This window comes from Chiloscyllium plagiosum, unplaced genomic scaffold (genome assembly GCF_037043375.1).
Source record: "Chiloscyllium plagiosum isolate Xiang-an unplaced genomic scaffold, Cpla_swu_hap1 HiC_scaffold_21, whole genome shotgun sequence".
Classification (NCBI taxonomy): domain Eukaryota; kingdom Metazoa; phylum Chordata; class Chondrichthyes; order Orectolobiformes; family Hemiscylliidae; genus Chiloscyllium; species Chiloscyllium plagiosum.
In genome coordinates this window covers 56782949-56802843 of record NW_028270159.1, presented here as the reverse complement: position 1 = coordinate 56802843, position 19895 = coordinate 56782949, and the positions used below count along the sequence as shown (strand labels likewise).

The window sequence follows — 19895 nt, the reverse complement described above, 5'->3', positions numbered from 1 at the left end:
ACAAACCTTCAAGCTTAGCAGGCTAACTTACATACTTAAAACTAGGCATCTTTGAGGTGCTATGAGACATCAACATTGTGGAATTGTAAACAATCACAATCTAACTTCATGGTCTCACATTTCCTCCACCCTGTATCAAAATGGGCTGCAAGAGAGAGTGCAGATCAGGCATACCTAAACATGAGAAAAGAGAATCACATAAATGATAAGCAGTAGCAACATGCTATAGACAGAGATAAGTGATTCCAAAGCCAACAGACTGGAACAAAGCCCTGCAGAATTGTCACATCTACTTGTAAGCAGTGGTGGACAATTCAACACATAATTACTGGAGGAGGTTTCATGAATATCCCATTCTTAATGGTGAAGGGACCCAGCACGAGTGCAAAGGACAAGACTGAAATATTTGCAAACATCATCAGCCAGAAGTGGCAAATGTCCATTTAGACTCCTGTACAGCTGCCATTGATGCATGTCCTCAACCATTTTGATTCATTCCACGTGATATCAAGAATTGACAAGGAGTCCTAGATTCAGCAAAGACTATGGGTGCAGCAGTGGATGTGTTCCAAAATTAGCTATGTTCCTAACCAAATTTTTACACTAATGCTTGAACAATGGCTTCTACTCAATAACCACCCAGGTCTGTCCTCTTCTCAAAAAGCAAGACAAAACTAATCTGGCTAGTTACTGTCCAATCAGATTGCTCTCAACCATCAGTAAAGTGATGAAGGGTGTAGTCAACCGTGCTCTCAGGTCACACCCGCTCAGGAGTAACATGTTGGCTGAGGCTCCGTTTGAGTTTAACAGTGTGATCATCACAACCTTACTGGTCTAAGCGTGAACAAAAAAGTTGAAATCAGAGATGAAGTGAAAGAAATTGCCCTTGACATCAAGGCAGCAGTTGGCCATGTGTGGCAGCAAGCAGACCGAGCAAAACTGGAGGCAATGGAATCACACCTGGCACAAACTACAGTTTGATTCGGGATAGTCAGCATGGCTTTGTGAGGGGCAGGTCATATCTCACTTGGCATATTGAATTCTTTGGGGATGTGACAAAATACATGGATGAAGGTAGAGCAGTGGATGTGGTGTACATGGATTTGATAAGGTTCCCCATGATAGGCTCATTAGGAAAGTAAGGAGACATGGGATACAGGGAAATTTGGCTGTCTGGATATAGAATTGGCTGACTCATACAAAACAGAGGGTGGTAGTAGATGGATATTCTGGATGTAAGTTTACTCACTGAATTGGAAGGTTCATTTGCAGACATTTCATCACCATACTAGGTGATATCATCAGTGAATCTCTGATGAAGCACTGGTGCTATGCCCTGCTTTCTATTTGTGTATTTAGATTTTCTTGGGTTGGTGACATCATTTCCTATTCTTTTTTTCAAGGGCAGGTAAATGGGGTCTAAGTCAATGTGTTTGTTGATAGGGTTCTAGTTGGAATGCCATGCTTCTAGGAATTCTCGTGTGTGTCTCTGTTTGACTTGTCCTAGGATGGATGTGTTGTTCCAGTCAAAGCGGTGTCCTTCCTTATCTGAGTATAAGGATACCAGTAAGAGTGGGTCATGTCTTTTTGTGGCTAGTTGATGTTCATGTATCCTGGTGGCTAGTTTTCTGATTGTTTATTCAATGTAGTGTTTGATACAGTTCTTGCAAGGTATTTTGTAAATGATTTTTGTTTTGCTTGTTGTCTGTATAGAGTCCTTTAAGTTCATTAGCTGCTGTTTTAGTGTGTTGGTGGGCTTGTGGGCTACCATGATGCTAAGGGGTCTGAGTAGTTTTGCAGCCATTTCTGAGATGTCTTTGATGTAGGGGAGAGTGGCTAGGGTTTCTGGGCATGCTTTGTCTGCTTGTTTGTGTTTGTTGCTGAGAAATCAGCAGACTGTGTTTATTGGGTACCCATTCTTTTTGAAAAGTATAGATAGTTTTCCTCTGGTCTTTGTAGATCCTCTGTGCTGCAGTGTGTGGTGGCTCACTGAAATAATGCTCTGAGAAAAGAACAGGTAATGACATCACCAACCCAAGGAAACCTGAACACATAAATAGAAAGTAGGACAAAACACCAGCAGTTCACCGGAGGCTCACTGATGATGTTACCTAGTATGGTGATGAAACATCTGAAAATGAACTTTCTAGCTCAGTGAGCAAACGTACACCCTTACCTCAACCTCAGCTACAAATCTTCTCAAAGTTTGGTGGTAGTAGTTGGAAAGTATTCAGCCTGGAGCTCGGTGACCAGTGGTGCTCTGCAGTTATCTGTTCTGGGACTCTGCTTTTTGTGATTTTTGTAAATGACTTGGATGACAGAGAAGAAGGGTGGGTTAGTCAGTTTGCTGATGACATGAAGATTGGTGGAGTGGTGGATAGTGTGGAGGGCTGTTGTAGGTTGCAACGGGACATTGACTGGACACAGATCCGATTAGTGCAGATGGAGTTCAATCTGGAAAAGGTTTGAGAAGATTTGTAGCTCAGGTTGAGGTTCTGAGTGTAGGTTTGCTCGCTGAGCTGGAAGGCTTCTTTTCAGACGTTTTGCCACTACACTAGGTAAAATCTTCAGTGAGCTTCCGGATGAAGCACTGCTGGTGTAGCCCGCTTTCCATTTATATGTTTGGCTTTCCTTGGATTGGTGATGTAATTTCCTGTAGTGATATCATTTCCTATGGTGGTGTCATTTCCTGTTCTTTTTCTCAGGGGGTGGTAAATGGGATCCAAGTTATTGTGTTTGTTGATAGAGTTCCGGTTGGAATGCCATACTTCTGGGAATTCTGATAGGTGTCTCTGTTTGGTGTGTCCTAGGATGAATGCGTTGTCAGCGAGCACACCTATATCCACAAAGTGTGAAGTGATTCATTCTGGAAGATCAAATTTGAATGCAGAATTTGAATGGATGGTTAAAGGCAGGATTCTTGGCAGTGTGGAAAGACAGAGGATCTTGGGGATCTATGTCCATAGATCCCTCAACGTTGCCACCCATGTTGATTGGATAGTTAAGGCGGCTTATGGTGTGTAGGCTTTCATTAGCAGGGACTTTGAGTTTAAGAACCACTTGGTTATGTGGAAGCTTTAGAGAGGGCATGTTTTTATGTAGGAAGGTTGAGGGAGCGCAGGCTTTTCTCACTGGAGTGAAGAAGGATGGAAAGTGACTTGATAAAGGTGTACAAGATGATAGATAGAGTGAATAGTCAGAAACTTTTTTCCCAGGGCAGAAATGGCTATCACAAGGTATAGGGGAGATGTCAGAGGCAGGGTCTTTCCAAAGAGAGTGATGTGTGTGTGTGCGTGTATGTGTGTCTGAGAGAGAGAGAAAATGTGGAGGATGTTGAAGGAGCACTTGTGAGTGTTGGATAACTTTGTCCCACTGACAAAGGCAAGGAATGATAACATGAAGGAGCTTTGGATGATAGGATGAGAGGAGCTTCTCGTTCAGTGGACGAAGGAAGCTTACTTAAGGTTGAGGGAACAAGGATCTGGTACAGCTTTAGAAGATTACAGGGTAGCGAGGAAAGAACTCAAAAATAACTGAGGAGAGATAGGAGGGGGCATGAAAAAGCCTTGGTGGGAATGATTAAGGAAAACCCAAAGGCATTTTATACATATGTGAGAAATAAGAGAGTGATCAGGGACAGGGGAGGGAACTTGTGCCTGGAGTCTGACACGGTAGGGGTGGACCAAAATGAGTTTTTTGCTTCAATATTCACAAGCGAGAGGGACCTTCTTTATAGTGAGAACACCGTGGACCAGGTTAATAGGCTTGAACAGATTGATATTAAGGAAGTGGATGTGCTGGAAATTCTGGGAAGCATCAGATAGGTAAGTCCCCAGGGCATAACCAGATATGTCCAAGGTTACTACGGGAAGCGAGGAATGAGATTGCTGTGCCTCTGGCAATGATCTTTGCATCTTCACTCTCCACAGGAGTAGTGCTGGATGATTGGAAGGAGGTGAATGTTGTTCCTCTGTTCAAGAAAGGGAATAAGGAATAGGGAAATCTCTGGGAATTGCAGATCAGTAAGTCTTACATCTGTGATAAACAACGTACTGGAAAGGATCGTGAGAGATAGGATTAATGGCTATTTGGAAGAACATAGTTTGATTAAAGATAGTCAGCATGGCTTTGTGAGGGGCAGATAATGCCTCACAAGCCTTATTGTGTTTTTTGAGGATGTTGATGAAGGTCGAGCAATGGATGTGGTGTAAATGGATTTCAGTAAGGCATTTAATAAGGTTCCCCACGGAAGGCTCATTCAGAAAGTTAGGAGGTATGGGATATAGAGAAATTTGGCAGTCTGGATACAGAATTGGCTGGCCAAAAGAAGACAGCGGGTGGTAATGGCTGGGAAGTATTCCGCCGAGAGGTCAGTGACCAGTGGTGTCCCGCAGAGATCTGTTCTTGGGCTTCTGCTCTTTGTAGTTTTTATAAGTGACTTGGATGAAGAGGTGGAAGGGTGGGTTAGTAAGTTTGTGATGACACAATGGTCGATGATGTTGTGGATAGTGTCGAGGACTATTGCAGGCATTGACAGGATGCAGAGCTAGGTTGAGAAGTGGTAGATGGGGTTCAACCTAGATAAGTACAAAGTGATTTATTCTGGAAGGTCAAATTTGAATGCTAAATACAAAGTTAAAGACAGGATTCTTGGCAGTGTGGAGGAACAGCGGGATCTTGAGGTCCATGTATATAGGTCCCTCAAAGTTGCCACCCAAGGTGTTAGGCTTGTTAAGAAGGTGTAGGATGTTTTGACTTTCATTAACAGGGAGATTGAATCTAAGAGCTGTGAGGTTTTGCTACAGCTCTATAAAACCTTGATTAGACCACACGTGGAATATTGTCTCCAGTTATGGTCACCCCATTATAGGATGTAGATGTTTTAGAGAGGGTGCAGAGGAGATTTACCACAATGCTGCCTGGATTGGAGGGCTTGTCTTATGAAGAGAGGTTGAGTGAGCTTGGGCTTTTCACACTGGGGAGAAGAAGAGAAAGAGGTGACTTGATAGAGGTGTACAAGGAAATGAGAGGCATAAATAGAGTAGATAGTCAGAGACTTTTCCCCAGGGCAGAAATGGCTGTCAGGAAGGGTCATAATTTTAAGATGATTGAAGGCAGATATAGGGGACATGTCAGAGGTAGGTTCTTTACACAGAGTGGTGGTTGCGTGGAATACACTGCCAGCATTGGTAGTAGAGTCAGAGACATGAGGGACATTTAAGTGACTGCTGGACGTTACATGGATGGCGGTAAATTGAGGAGTGTGTCGGTTAGGTTGATCTTAGATTAAGTTGAATACTTGACCCAACATCGTGGGCTGAAGGGCCTGTACTGTTCTCTGTTCCATGTTCTGTATTAAATTGGGTCCAAGCATTAACATGCTGAGAAGGTCATATTCAAAGAACCTGTGTTTCAGGTAAAGGAAGGCAACTTTTCACTCCATGTGCTGCAACCAGACAAAAGAAAATAGGAATTCAATCATTGTCAAAAGGATTCAGAACTATTGAATCTCAAATCACTGCAAAACTAAAAATCATGAAAACAACTGTCAATGACCAACTATTAGAAATCTCTAACTCAATGGCTGTAACATTCAATGATCCACTCTTTGCAGGAGAAAGTGAGGTCTGCAGATGCTGGAGATCAAAGTTGAAACTTTATTGCTGGAACAGCACAGCAGGTCAGGCAGCATCCAGGGAACAGGAGATTCGACGTTTCGGGCACAGGCCCTTCTTCAGGAAGAAGGGCCTGTGCCCGAAACGTCGAATCTCCTGTTCCCTGGATGCTGCCTGACCTGCTGTGCTGTTCCAGCAATAAAGTTTCAACTCCACTCTTTGCAAGCAATTACGATATAAATCCATACTTCTGTTTCTTTCTAAAACTCATCTTTTTTGATTCACCTCATTTTTACTCTATGTGATTTGTGTTTTGTTCCTAAGTCTTCTTGCATTTAGTAATTAATTAACTCAGGGGAGAAAGTGAGGTCTGCAGATGCTGGAGATCAGAGCTGAAAATGTGTTGCTGGAGAAGCGCAGCAGGTCAGGCAGCATCCAGGGAACAGGAGAATCGACGTTTCGGGCATGAGCCCTTCTTCAGGAATGAGGAAAGTTTGTCCAGCAGGCTAAGATAAAAGGTAGGGAGGAGGGACTTGGGGGAGGGGCGTCGGAAATGTGATAGGTGGAAAGAGGTCAAGGTGAGGGTGATAGGTCAGACTGGAGTGGGGGCGGAGAGGTCAGGAAGAAGATTGCAGGTTAGGAAGGCGGTGCTAAATTCAATGGATTTGACTGAGACAAGGTGGGGGGAGGGGAAATGAGGAAACTGGTGAAATCTGAGTTCATCCCTTGTGGTTGGAGGGTTCCGAGGCGGAAGATGAGGCGTTCTTCCTCCAACCGTCGTGTTGTTGTGGTCTGGCGATGGAGGAGTCCAAAGACCTGCATATCCTTGGTGGAGTGGGAGGGGGAGTTAAAGTGTTGAGCCACAGGGTGGTTGGGTTGGTTGGTCCGGGTGTCCCAGAGGTGTTCTCTGAAATGCTTCGCAAGTTGGCGGCCTGTCTCCCCAATATAGAGGAGGCCACATCGGGTGCAGAGGATGCAATAGATGATGTGTGTGGAGGTGCAGGTGAATCTGTGGCGGATATGGAAGTTTCCTTTGGGGCCTTGGAGGGAGGTGAGGGGGGAGGTGTGGGCGCAAGTCTTGCACCTCCTGCGGTTGCAGGGGAAGGTGCTGGGAGTGGAGGTTGGGTTGGTGGGCGGTGTGGATCTGACGAGGGAGTCACGGAGGGAGTGGTCTTTACGGAATGCTGCTAGGGGAGGGGAGGGAAATATATCCTTGGTGGTGGGGTCCGTTTGGAGGTGGCGGAAATGACGGCGGATGATGCGCTGTACATGGAGATTGGTGGGGTGGTAGGTGAGGACCAGTGGGGTTCTGTCCGTCATTTCCGCCACCTCCAAACGGACCCCACCACCAAGGATATATTTTCCTCCCCTCCTCTATCAGCGTTCCGTAAAGACCACTCCCTCCGTCACTCCCTCGTCAGATCCACACCGCCCACCAACCCAACCTCCACTCCCGGCACCTTCCCCTGCAACCGCAGGAGGTGCAAGACTTGCGCCCACACCTCCCCCCTCACCTCCCTCAAAGGCCCCAAAGGAAACTTCCATATCCGCCACAGATTCACCTGCACCTCCACATACATCATCTATTGCATCCTCTGCACCCGATGTGGCCTCCTCTATGTTGGGGAGACAGGCCGTCTACTTGCGGAGCGTTTCAGAGAACACCTCTGGGACACCCGGACCAACCAACCCAACAACCCTGTGGCTCAACACTTTAACTCCCCCTCCCATTCCACCAAGGATATGCAGGTCTTTGGACTCCTCCATCGCCAGACCACAACAACACGACGGTTGGAGGAAGAGCGCCTCATCTTCCGCCTCGGAACCCTCCAACCACAAGGGATGAACTCAGATTTCACCAGTTTCCTCATTTCCCCTCCCCCAACCTAGTCTCAGTCAAATCCATCGAATTCAGCACCGCCTTCCTAACCTGCAATCTTCTTCCTGACCTCTCCGCCTCAGTCTGACCTATCACCCTCACCTTGACCTCTTTCCACCTATCACATTTCCGACGCCCCTCCCCCAAGTCCCTCCTCCCTACCTTTTATCTTAGCCTGCTGGACAAACTTTCCTCATTCCTGAAGAAGGGCTTATGCCCGAAACGTCGATTCTCCTGTTCCCTGGATGCTGCCTGACCTGCTGCGCTTTTCCAGCAACACATTTTCAGTAATTAATTAAATCAGTCTTTGTTAAATCAAGAAAGCTCAGTTAAAGTCTGTCAACAAGGCAAGGAATTCTTATTGAAATAACCTTGTTGAAACCAAGTAAAGAGTTGGGTAAATAGTTGTGAGAAACAGTTCATCCCTTTCCATCCAGGACCTTACAAATTTGGAGTATCTTGTTTGGAGCCATAATGAATTGAGAGACTTTGCCTGGGGTCCAGTTGTAACACTCTCAGATAACCCTTCAGCTTTCCTCTGTGCCTTTTTTGGTATCTTCAAAGATTCATCAATGTGCTGTTGGTGCTGGGTCTTTATGAGCACCAATACTATTTGCCCCATCACATTGTCTCATGTACTTTCCACCTAATGCGCTCATTGGGGAGTAATCTTGTTAATCTCCTTCATTGCAACTCACTCCCCTCCCTTACCATCACCTCCAACATGTCGTGAACAATTTCATTAACATTGTAGCCTTATCAGAAACTTTGTGAGGGGTGATTACTCTTATCCTTTTATTTGAAGTTTCTTCACTTGGCTACACCTTATTACTTATTCTATCAAGACTATTGTGGTAGATATGTAGTGATTATTACCTTGGCCTAACCTCTCACCTTACCATTAACAGCAAGCACCAGCTGTGATTGGGAAGAAGAGCTTCCCACTGTTTCCTTCCATTCTATTTGCAGGGGTGACTTTTTTCCGATTGGACATCCTCATGAATGGGTTTTCCCACAGGATTTGGGGATTTTAGAGGCAGGTATGACCATAGCTCATACCACCTTCATGTGTTTTGAGTGTTGCCCATATTCCTCCTTGTCCATCCTTCACTGCCTCCCCACACCATGCCTCATATGTTCCCCTAATCACTCGTATCCTCTCATCTGACTTTAGATAAATTGTTTCACAATTAAGAGATGAACTGAAGTCTGTGAAAAGTGAAGTAAAAGTGAGCGCTGCTGTCAATCAGTTATAAAACATTCCTGAGAAGTGTTGTTCCCTTTTTTTTGTTGCAGTATTCCTGGGAAGGTATCTGGATTCACCCAGAACCTATACAGACTTATGGATTGCTGGACCTTGGGAGCTTATCCACTCAACTGACCTTTATCCCAAACAATGTCTTCCGGAATATGCCTGCGAAGATGAATATCCACTTGTATGGCTACAATTACACCATCTACACTCAAAGCTACCCATGCTATGGCCAACAGCAGTCTATCAGAAAGTACATTGCCACATTATTAAAGGTAGGGTTTTGCTTCTTTCTCCGTCAAATGGCTTTATGTCACATTAAACCCTAACGCTGCAACCACAGGAACCAGTCAGTGGCAATTCTCCTTTATGCATTCAAATCACTCCACGTCGGCTCAGTTACATTGTCTAGAATGAGCACACCCATGCCTCCTGCACACACACTGAAATCCATTTGTATTTCTGTTTTATGCTGATTTTATATTTCATTATTAACTGACTACAACGTTGTTCCCTATAATTTGCCATTTCATATAGAGATGCATTGCGGTGTTGATTAAATTCCAGTCTGTACTTCAGTCCCATGCACTTGTAAATCTATACATAAACCCCTTATATCTCACAGTGGCTCACCACAGGTATCTGATCTTTGTATAAACTCCTCTAGTCCTCAATTGAATTTAATCTGTAAGTCAGCCCCGGCGATCTGTTATACTCTGTGTAAGCTGCCAAACTCTCTCAACATGATGTTTTGTTTCTCAGAGACAACTGACAATCTCTGTTTTCAGGGGAAAGATTTAAATACTCGAATCGAGAATCCATGCTATTTGAAAGGGTATGAGACAATGTTGACTTTGGACTCCATCTTCGGTAATCCATGCACCTCTACCCAGAAGCCATCACCATATAACGGGACTCAAAATTTCACTGTGTTTGGATCAGGAGAGCCAGCTAAATGTAGCCAAGGGCTCAAGGCGATTTTCAATTTCACAGCGTGTGGAAGGAGCACCACCTGCTCATTTGACAGAGTCTATCAACCTGCAATTCATGGGAACTTCTATGTAAGACAATTTTCATATTTTTCAACTGCCCAGTTTCTGAGTGAAGAATGGTCACACAGTGCCATTCATCCTTCAACAAGGTAGTGCTGAAAGCAGATGAAAATGGTTCAGAAAAAGGCCATTAGCCCTAATGAGCAGGTCTAAAATTCAATATGATCATGGCTGATTTATGACCGTAATTCCAATTCTTGTGTTAATTAACTAATCTTGAAAATCTATCAATCTCGGTCTAGAAAATACTTGACACTCAGCTCTCTGATGTGGAGAATTTCAAAGAGTTGCAATCTCTGATTGAAGAAAATTTCTCCTTTCTCAGTCCAAGTGGTCAACCCCTTATCCTAAGACGATGGCTTGTGGTTTTGGAATGATTTAATTCTAAAGGGAATGGGGGTGGAGACAGTGGAAGGCTTACAACCTCATTACATACAGGGGAGGTGCCAGAGGATTGGAGAGTGGCAAATATGACATGCTTATTCAAAAAAGGATGCAAAGATATTATGCAAGTCAAGGACGGTTTTCTAAAGTTTTACAAACAATAATCGGGAAAAAGTATCCCCTTCTTGGAATGGGTGAAATTAATTCCAGAAAACCAATGCAGATTTGTAACTGTATGCTTGACTGATGGCATTGATTTTGTTAATAAAATACAGAGAAATATGGAGAAGGGACTGTATTGGATGGTTTATAAGAAAGCACTTGATAAACAAAAAGGAAGGCAATGACCTAATTTTATTGTTGAATCATAGAATCCTTACAGTGTGGAAACAGGCTCTTCGGCCCAACAAGTCCACACCAACCCTCCAAAGAGTATCCCACCTAATTACAGTACATTTACCCCTAACTAACATGTCCATGAACATTATTGGGGCAATTTAACATGGCCAATTCATTTAACATGCACGTCTTTGGATTTTGAGGGGAAACCCATGCAGACACAGGACGAACGTGCAAACTCCACACAGACAATCACCCAAGGCTGGAATCAAACCTGGGTCCATGCCGCTATAAGGCAGCAGTGCTAACCACTGAGGCACAATGCCACCCTAAGTAATCTAGAGAGGTAATGTTCTGATGTCCTGAGTTCAAGACCACCACGATGGATGGTGGAATTTGAATTCAATTTTAAAAAACTTGAAGTCTATTGATACTCATGAAACCATTGTAGTTCACTAATGCCCTTCAGGGAAAGAGATCTGTCCTCCTTATTAGTTCTGACCCACATGTCTTCAGACCACTAGAACTCTAGTTCAGTCTTAACTGCTCAAAAAGACAAAGAATCAGAAGACACTGAAACAGACCCTTCTGTCCAACCTTTCCATGATAACCGGGTTTCCTGAACTCAACTAATCCCATTTGCCTACATTTGGCCCCATATCACTCTAAACCTTTCCTAACCATGAACCTGCCCAAACATCTTTTAAATGTTGTAATTGTACCCACCTCTACCAGTTCCTCAGGCAGCTCATTCCATATATGCACCACCTTCAAGTCCCTTTTAAGTCTTTCCCCTCTCACACTTAAACCTTTGCCCTCTAACTTTGGAAAATACCTCAGTTATTCAACATATCTATGCCCCTCATGATTTTATAAACCTCTATAATATAAACCCTCTGCCTCCTGTACTCCAGAGGATAAAGTCTTTGAGGAGTAAGTGAGGACTGCAGATGCTGGAGATCAGAGCTGAAAATGTGTTGTTGTAAAAGCGCAGCAGGTTAGGCAGCATCCAAGGAGCAGGAGAATCAACGTTTCGGGCATGAGCCCTTCTTCAGGAATCATTCCTGAAGAAGGGCTCATGCCCGAAACGTCGATTTCCTGCTCCTTGAATGATGCCTGACCTGCTGCGTTTTTCCAGATTACAGATTAGATTACATTACAATGTGGAAACAGGCCCTTCGGCCCAACAAGTCCACACTGACCCGCCGAAGCACAATCCACCCATACCCCTACATTTACCCCTACACCTAACACTACGGGCAATTTAGCATGGCCAGTTCACCTGAACTGCACATCTTTTGGACTGTGGGAGGAAACCGGAGCACCCGGAGGAAACCCACGCAGACACGGGGAGAACGTGCAAACTCCACACAGTCAGTCGCCTGAGGCGGGAATTGAACCTAGGTCTCTGGCGCTGTGAGGCAGCAGTGCTAACCACTGGGCCACCGTGCCACCCACGAACACATTTTCAGCTCCAGAGGATAAAGGCCAAGCCTATCCAGCCTTTCTTTGTTAAACAAACATTCCAGTCTTGGTAACATCCTTGTAAATCTTTTTTACACCATTTCCAGTTTAATAATATCCTTCCTATAGTAGGATGACCAGAATTGGATGCAGTACTCCAAATGTGGCTTTACCAATATCTTGTACAGCTCTCACATGATGTCCCAACTCCTGTGCTCAATGCCCTGACTGATAAAGACAAGCGTGCCAAAAGCCTTCTTCACCATACTGTCTACCTGTCACAACATTTTCAAGGAACTATGTACCTGCACCCCTGCGTCTCTTTATTCGATAACATTCCCCAGGGCCCTACCATGAAATGTGTAAGTCCTGCTTTGGTTACCAAAACACAATATCTCACATTTACCTGAATTGAACTCCATCTGCCATGCTTTGTCCCACTCACCCAGTTGATCAAGATCCTGTTGTATTCTGAGATAACCATCTTCGCTGTCCACTATACTACCAAACTTGCACAAACCACGCCTCCTCTATTCTCATCCAAATAGTTCACATAAATGACAAACAACAGTGGACCCAGCACCAATCTTTGTGACACACAGTTGGTCACAGGTCTCCAGTTTAAACAACAACTTTCCACCAGCATTCTCGGTCTCCTACCTTCAACCAATTTTGAATCCAACTGGCTAGCTGTCCCTGATCCCATTTGATCTAACTTTCCTGACAATTCTGCCAAGTGGAATCTTGTTGAAGGCGTTGCTAAAGTCCACACAGACAACATCTCCCATTCTGCCTTCATCTATCTTCCAAGACACCTCTTCAAAAACTCAATCAAGTTTATGAGCCATGTTTTCTCATGCACAAAGCTGTGCTGACTATTGCTAATCAGTCCTTGTCTTTCCAAATGCAAGTAGATCCTGTCTATCAGAATTCCCTTCAACAACTTATCCACACTGATGTCAGGCTCACCAGTCTGTTATTCCCTGGCTTTTCCTTCCAGCCTTCCAGCATCTCACCTGTGGCTATCGATGATATAAATACATCTGCTGGCAGTCCTGCAATTTCTTCCCTATCTTCCCATAATGTTCTGGGATACACTTGATCAGGTTCTGGGGATTTATCCATTTTTATCTATTTTAAAACCGAAAGCACCTCCTCCTCTATAAAGCAGACTCATCAAAACTTTGCTATTTATTTTCCCAAGTCCCCTAGCCTCCATGGCTTTCTCCACAGCAAACACTGACACAAAAAGTTCATATAAAACGTCAACCACCTCCTGTTGTTCCACGCATAGAAAACCTCATTGATCTTTAAGAGGCCCTATTCGCTCCCTCGTTACTCTTTTGCTCTAACTATATTTGGAAAATCTTTTTGGATTCTCCTTTGTCCTATCTCAAAGCTATCTCATGTCCCCTTTTTGCTCTCCTGATTTCCTTCTTGAAGGGAAATCAGGAGATCCCAGCTGCCTATTACTGATATACAACTCCTCCTTTCTCTTGACCAGAGCTTCAATTTCTCTAGTCATTGAGTGTTCTCTACTCCTTCCAGCCTTGTCCTTCACACTAATAGAAACATGTTGACACTGAACTCTCATTATCTCACTTTTAAAAGTCTCCCATTTGTCAGACATTCCTCTACCTGCGAATAGCTGTTCCCAGTCAACTTTTGTAAGTTTCTGTCAATACCATCAAAATTGGCCTTGCCCCAGTTTAGAACTTCAACTTATGGGGCAGGCATATCTTTTTCCATAACTATTTTAAAACTAATAGGATTATGGTCAAGGTCCCAAAGTGCTCCCGCACTAACACCTCAGTCACGTGCCCTGCCTTATTTTCCATGAGAAAATCGAGTTTGGCCCCTTCCATAGTAGGTCTTTCCACATCTTGTTGAGAAAGTTTTCTTAAACATGCTTAACAAAATCCTTCCCATCCAAGCCCTTATCATTATGGTAGTCCCAGTCTATGTTTGGAAAGTTAAAAACCCATAATATTACAATTATTCTTAGAGCAATCTGCAATCTCTCCATATAGTTGCTCCTCAATTTCCTGCTGATTAATGGAGGGCCTATAGTACAATCCCATCAAAGTGATCATCAAATCAAAACGTCATTCCCCCTCCTCTCTTGCCTGCCTTTCTCTCCTTCTCCAAAACATCTGTACCTTGGAACATTGAGCTGCTAGTCCAGTTCCTCCCTCAGCCATGTTTCTGTAATAGCTATGATATCCCAGTCATTTTCCTCCATCTATGCCCTGAGTTCATCTGCCGTATTTGCCAGGTCTCTTGCATTGAAATAAATACAGTTTAATTCATTACTCCTCCCTTGTTCCCTGTGTTTTTACCCACCATTAATGTGCTCTCTTAACTTCTGGATGGGTATAAGAATAGGAAGGGTTTGGAGGGATATGGGCCAGGTGCTGGCAGGTGGCACTAGATTGGGACTCTCTTGACTAGTGAGCCAAGAGAGAAGGTTGAGGCCTCAACCTTCTCTCTTGGCTCACTACTGTTTAGTGTCCTACCTTCCTGCCAGACTAGTTAAAAACCAGCTGAGTAGCTCAAGCAAATCTCCCTGCCAGGAATTGGACCCCATTCAATTCAGGTGCAATCTGTCCCTCTTTTACAGGTCACCTCCGTCCCAGAAGAAAGCCCTGCCCCTGCACCAGCTCCTCAGCCACACATTCATCTGCCCTATTCCTACTCTCACTAGCAAGTGGCACCATGAGTAATCCGGAGATTACTACCCTTGAGATCCAGCCTAACTTCCTATATTCATTCTGCAGGTTATCTTTCTCTACCTATGTCATACACACAATGGGCCTCACACTCCTCATAGAGTCATAGAGATGTACAGCATGGAAACAGACCCTTCGGTCTAACTTGTCCACGCCAACCAGACAGCCCAACCCAATCTAGTCCCACCTGCCAGCACCTGGCCCATATCCCTCCAAACCCTTCCTATTCATATACCCATCCAGATGCCTTTTAAATGTTGCAATTGTAACAGCCTCCTCTACTTCCTCTGGCAGCTCCAGACATCCTTAACCCTGGCACCAGGGAGACACATACTATCCTAGGGCTTCTCTTTGTCCTTGTCCTTGACTGGAGACCCTGATCACAACTGTTTGCTGGGATTTGCCATACCCTGCTTTACAGAAAAGCCAGTTGTGCTGTCAAAGGCCTGGGTGTCGCTGCTATTTTCCCCTGAGGGCCTATCCCCCACAAACAGTAAACAAAATGGTATATTTGTTTGAGAAGGGAATAACTCAGGAGACTCCTGCACTATCTGTCTACCTCCACTGGCAGTCACCCATCCACCTAACTGAACCTGAGGTGTGACCACCTCCATGAAGTTGCTATTGCTTTCTCTGCCTCCTGTACGCTCCTCAGTGCTTCCAACATCAGCTCCAACTGATCATATGGTCTGAGAGGAGCTGCGATCGGACATAATTCCTGCAAATATAGTTGCAAGGAACTTTTGACTGCTCCCTGATCTCTCGCACCTGACAGGAAAAGTCTATCATTTCACTCACTGCCTTCCCTGGCCCTTTAACAACTAGCAGATTTAGGGGAAAAAAGGATCTTAACTTGCCCTTACCTTGTTGCTGCTCATCCACCTCAACAAAGCCTAATAGTCAACTAGGCCCGCTCTTTGATTTAACGAGCAGCAACTTGACCATAAAAATGCCCCTTGCAGAATTGGCCGGAACAAAACACAATAAAGTCTCCCTCCCCCACTCACCTAAAATTCCGACTCTTAGTTGAACTCTCAGCATTTTCATGCTCTTGCATTTCTCACTCTGTGCTGGGAGCACTTCAGGACTTGCTTTTATATTCCAAGGCCTGCCCTGCTTTATGAGCCACTGTATTTAATTAGGTTAATTAGCTATAGCACCAGGAGAGTTTATTTAAATTTTCCTTCGGTCTGAAAGGCAAAAAAAACTTTAATGTCTACCCTTCCCTGACCTGCAATTTTAGTTTTAAGAAGGCAAGGATTAAGATTCATAAAAAATCAAAATAATTATGGAAATCAGAAACAAAAACAGAATTTGCTTGAAAAACTGAGCAGGTCTGGCAGCATCTGTGGTGTGAAATCAGAATTACCATTTCCAGTGACCCTTCTTCAGAAGATGAGAATTTAAACTCTTATAGTCTCATATTTAGCTCGCCTTCCAGAATTTTCATTCCCTTGCAGTTCGCACTCCGAACTGTTCTCTAGAAAGGCCTTACAAGTCACTCAGATGTAACAAATCATGAAAAGAAACCCTCAACGAAATGAAACAGGACAGATTACCGGGCATCAATCCAGGTACCAGAAACAACATCACCAATATCAACTTTGCTCACTCTGCAATGTTTTCCTTACAAGTATCTGAGGACCTGAGCTAACATTGGGAGAGCTGTCTCACAGACTAGTCAAGCAACAGCCTGACATTGTCATACTCACAGGATCATACCTTACTGACAACGTGGCAGACACCATGATCGTTGGCTATGCCATGTATAATCAGCAGGACAGACGCAGCAAAGTTGGCAGTACAATGGCATACAATCAGGTTAGACATGATCAAGAAAACGTTCTGCTGATGACAATACATTGATAATTTGGTACTCTTCCACATTGAACAACACTTGGAAGAAGCATTGAAGGTGGCAAGAGTGTAGAATGTTCTTTGGTTACAGAACTTCAGTGTCCATCACTAACATTGGCTTGGCAGCAGTACTACTGATCAAACTGGTTCAGTCTGAAAGGACATCGCTGCCAGACTGGGTCTGCAGCAGGTGATGAGGGAATTAAGAAACCTGACCTCATCCTTATCAGTCTGCATGCCACAGATGCATCTGTCCATGAAAGAATCAGGTAAGAATGAGCACCGCACAGTCTTTGTGGAGATAAAGTCCCACCTGCACATGAAGAATACCCTCCGTCATGTTGTGTGGCACAATCACCACGCTAAGTGGGATAGACCTTGGACCGATCTAACAACTGAAAGCTGGGCACCTTTTCCAACATAATCGGTAAACTCATTGTCAGGAGTATTCCCTACTGTACCAATTACTAAGCCAGGTTCAACGGAGAGTGCAGGAAGGTACTCCCGAAGCAGCATGAGGCGTACCTAAAAATGAGATGCCAACTTGGTAAAGTTGATTCCATAGCCAACTGATAAGTTCTAAGTAAAGAAGGTTACCTCGGATTGCAATGGGATCTTGATCAGATCTTGATCAATGAGTGAAGGAATGGCAGATGGAGTTTAATTAAAATAAATATGAGGTGTTGCATTTTGGAAAGACAAATCAGGGCAGGACTTATACACTTAATGGTAAGGTTCTTGGCGTGTTGCTGAACAAAGAGACCTTGGAGTGCAGGTTCATAGCTCCTTGAAAGTGCAGTCGCAGGAAAATAGGATAGTTAAGAAAGCCTTTTACCTTTATTGATCAGTGCATTGAGTATAGGAATTGGGAGGTCATGTTGTGGCTATACAGGACATTGATAAGGCTACTATTGGATTATTGCATGCAATTCTGGTCTCCCTACTCTCAGAAGGATGTCATGAAACTTGAAAGGGTTCAGAAAAAAATTACAAGGATGTTGCCAGGGTTGGAAGGTTTGAGCTATAGGGAGAGGCTAAATAGACTGGGGCTGCTTTCCCCGGAGCATTGGAGGCTGAAGGGTGACCTTAAAAAGGTTTATAAAATCATGAGGGCATGGATAGGGTAAAGAGACATGGTCTTTTTCCCCAAGATGGGAGAGAACTAAACTAGAGTACATTGGTTTAAGGTGAAAGGGGAAAAGATTTAAAAGGGACAGAATGGGCAACTTTTTCACGCAGAACGTGGTGCGTGTTTGGAATGAGCTGCCAGAGGAAGTAGTGTCGGCTGGTACAATGGCCACATTTAAAAGGTACCTGGATGGGTATATGAACAGACAAGGTTTGGAGGGATATGGATCAAATTCTGGCAAATGAGACTAGATTTATTTAGGATATCTGGTTGGCATGGATGAGTTGGACCAAAGGGTCTGTTTCCGTGCTTTACATCTCTATGACTCTCTGACGCTGCTGTCCTGCTGCATCCAATTGTGATTGGTGGACAAGTAACTTACTGGAGGAGGCGGCTCCACAGACATCTTCATCCTCAACGATAAGGGAGCCAAGATATCAGTGTAAAAGATAAGGCTGAAGCAGTCTCAACAACCTGCAGCCAGAATACTGGGCCTCTCCAGAGGTTCCCATTATCACAGATACCGGTTTTAAATCAATTTGATTTACTTTTCATAATATCAAGAAATAGCTGAAAAAAATTGCATGTTTCAAAGGCTGCTGGCCCTGACAATTTTCCAGCAATTGTACTGAAGACTTGTGCTGCAGAACTTGCTGCTCTCCCAGCCAAGCTATAATGTTGGCATCTACCCAGCAACCTCATGTCTTGTGGATGATCAAAGCAAAGACAATTGTGATTGCATTGATATTACAGTCAACATAAATCACAGGAAATGACACATTCATAGTGACAGGTATGGTTGCAGTCAGTTTAAGAGATGTTGGCAAGCAGGAAAATTGGCAACTTACTGTCACGGTAACCGAGAGGCAATGTTACCATCAATTTAACCCTCAATGTTACAATAATAATGGGTGGCATGGTAGCTCAATGGTTAGCTATGCTACCTCACAGGACTTGGGTTCGATTCCAGCCTCGGGTGACTGTCAGTGTGGAGTTTGCATGTTCTCCCCGTGTCTGCGTGGGTTTCCTCTGGGTGCTCCGGTTTCCTCCCACAGTCCAAAGATGTTCAGGTTAGGTGATTTGGCCATGGTAAATTGCCCATAGTGTTCAGGGATGTATGGGTTGGGTGCATTAGTCAGGGGTAAATATAGGATGTGGGAATGGGCCTGGGTGGGTTACTCTTCAGAGGGTTGGGTGTGGACTTTTGGGCTGAAGGGCCTGTTTCCTCACTGCAGGGGTTCTATATTCTATATACAGTTAATTTACATACAAAGTAAATTACAGGTAGTCTCACACCAAGTGTAACACAGATCCGTAAAATCTTTTCACATGGGGAGGGCCAAATCTCAATTTTAAGATGAGGCCTTGGATCCAATGGATGTGTACACACCCCTCTCTCCTCCACATACACTCTTTCACTCCAAAATGTCTCATTCCTTCCCACACACACTCTCTCCTTCACTCCCTCCCACGCACACTCTCTCTCACACCTTCTCACACACACCCTCTTTCTCCCTCACTCCTTCCCACACACACACTCTCTCTCTCACTCCTTCCTACACACATTCTCTTCCTCAATCCAGCCCACACACACACTCTCTCCCTCACTCCCATGCACACTGTCTCTCTTGCAGACACTCATGGTCACTCTCTTATACCCCCAAATCGAGTCAGACAACAACTGAGGACTAAGACTGCTAAGAGAGTGATATAGAGGTTCTTCTGTAACTTGAATGAACAGCTAAATTGCCCGTAGTGTTAGAGGGAAATGGGACTGGGTTTGTTACTCTTCGGAGGGTCATTGTGGACTTGTTGGGCTGAAGGGCCTGTTTCCACATTGTAGGGGATCTAATTGAATCCTATTGTTAGTTCTACCTGACACTAGCTCGACCAAAGACAGGAATGACAGCCATCTACCTCAGTCAACAGATAGGCAGCAGTAGTCACATTAATAAAAGTATATTTTGTTTAAAGGAGGAGGCATATTACATTGTTATATTGTTCATAAAGATCTCAATTAAATGGATTTTAATGGGACAGGATTGCACTTTGATGAGAGATTGAGTAAATTACGTCTAAGTTCTCTGGAGTCTGGAGGACTGGTGATGATCTCACAGCGATGTACAAGATTTGTGAAGAGCATGGGATGGCCGACAGTAACGGCTCATGCCTCCTGGGTACAGTCCCAGGGTAAG

At 44.3% G+C, this 19895-nt stretch overlaps 1 protein-coding gene across 1 annotated transcript in view; it reads left to right on the top strand.

The window, feature by feature from the left end:
* The window catches only part of LOC122564689 (ectonucleoside triphosphate diphosphohydrolase 8-like), a 98321-nt gene that overhangs the window by 52862 nt on the left and 25564 nt on the right, over nt 1-19895 (top strand). The window contains exons 6-7 of the mRNA XM_087998661.1: nt 8791-9021; nt 9535-9807. Coding sequence (XP_087854787.1) covers nt 8791-9021; nt 9535-9807 — 504 coding nt within the window. The remainder of the gene's footprint in view (nt 1-8790; nt 9022-9534; nt 9808-19895) is intronic.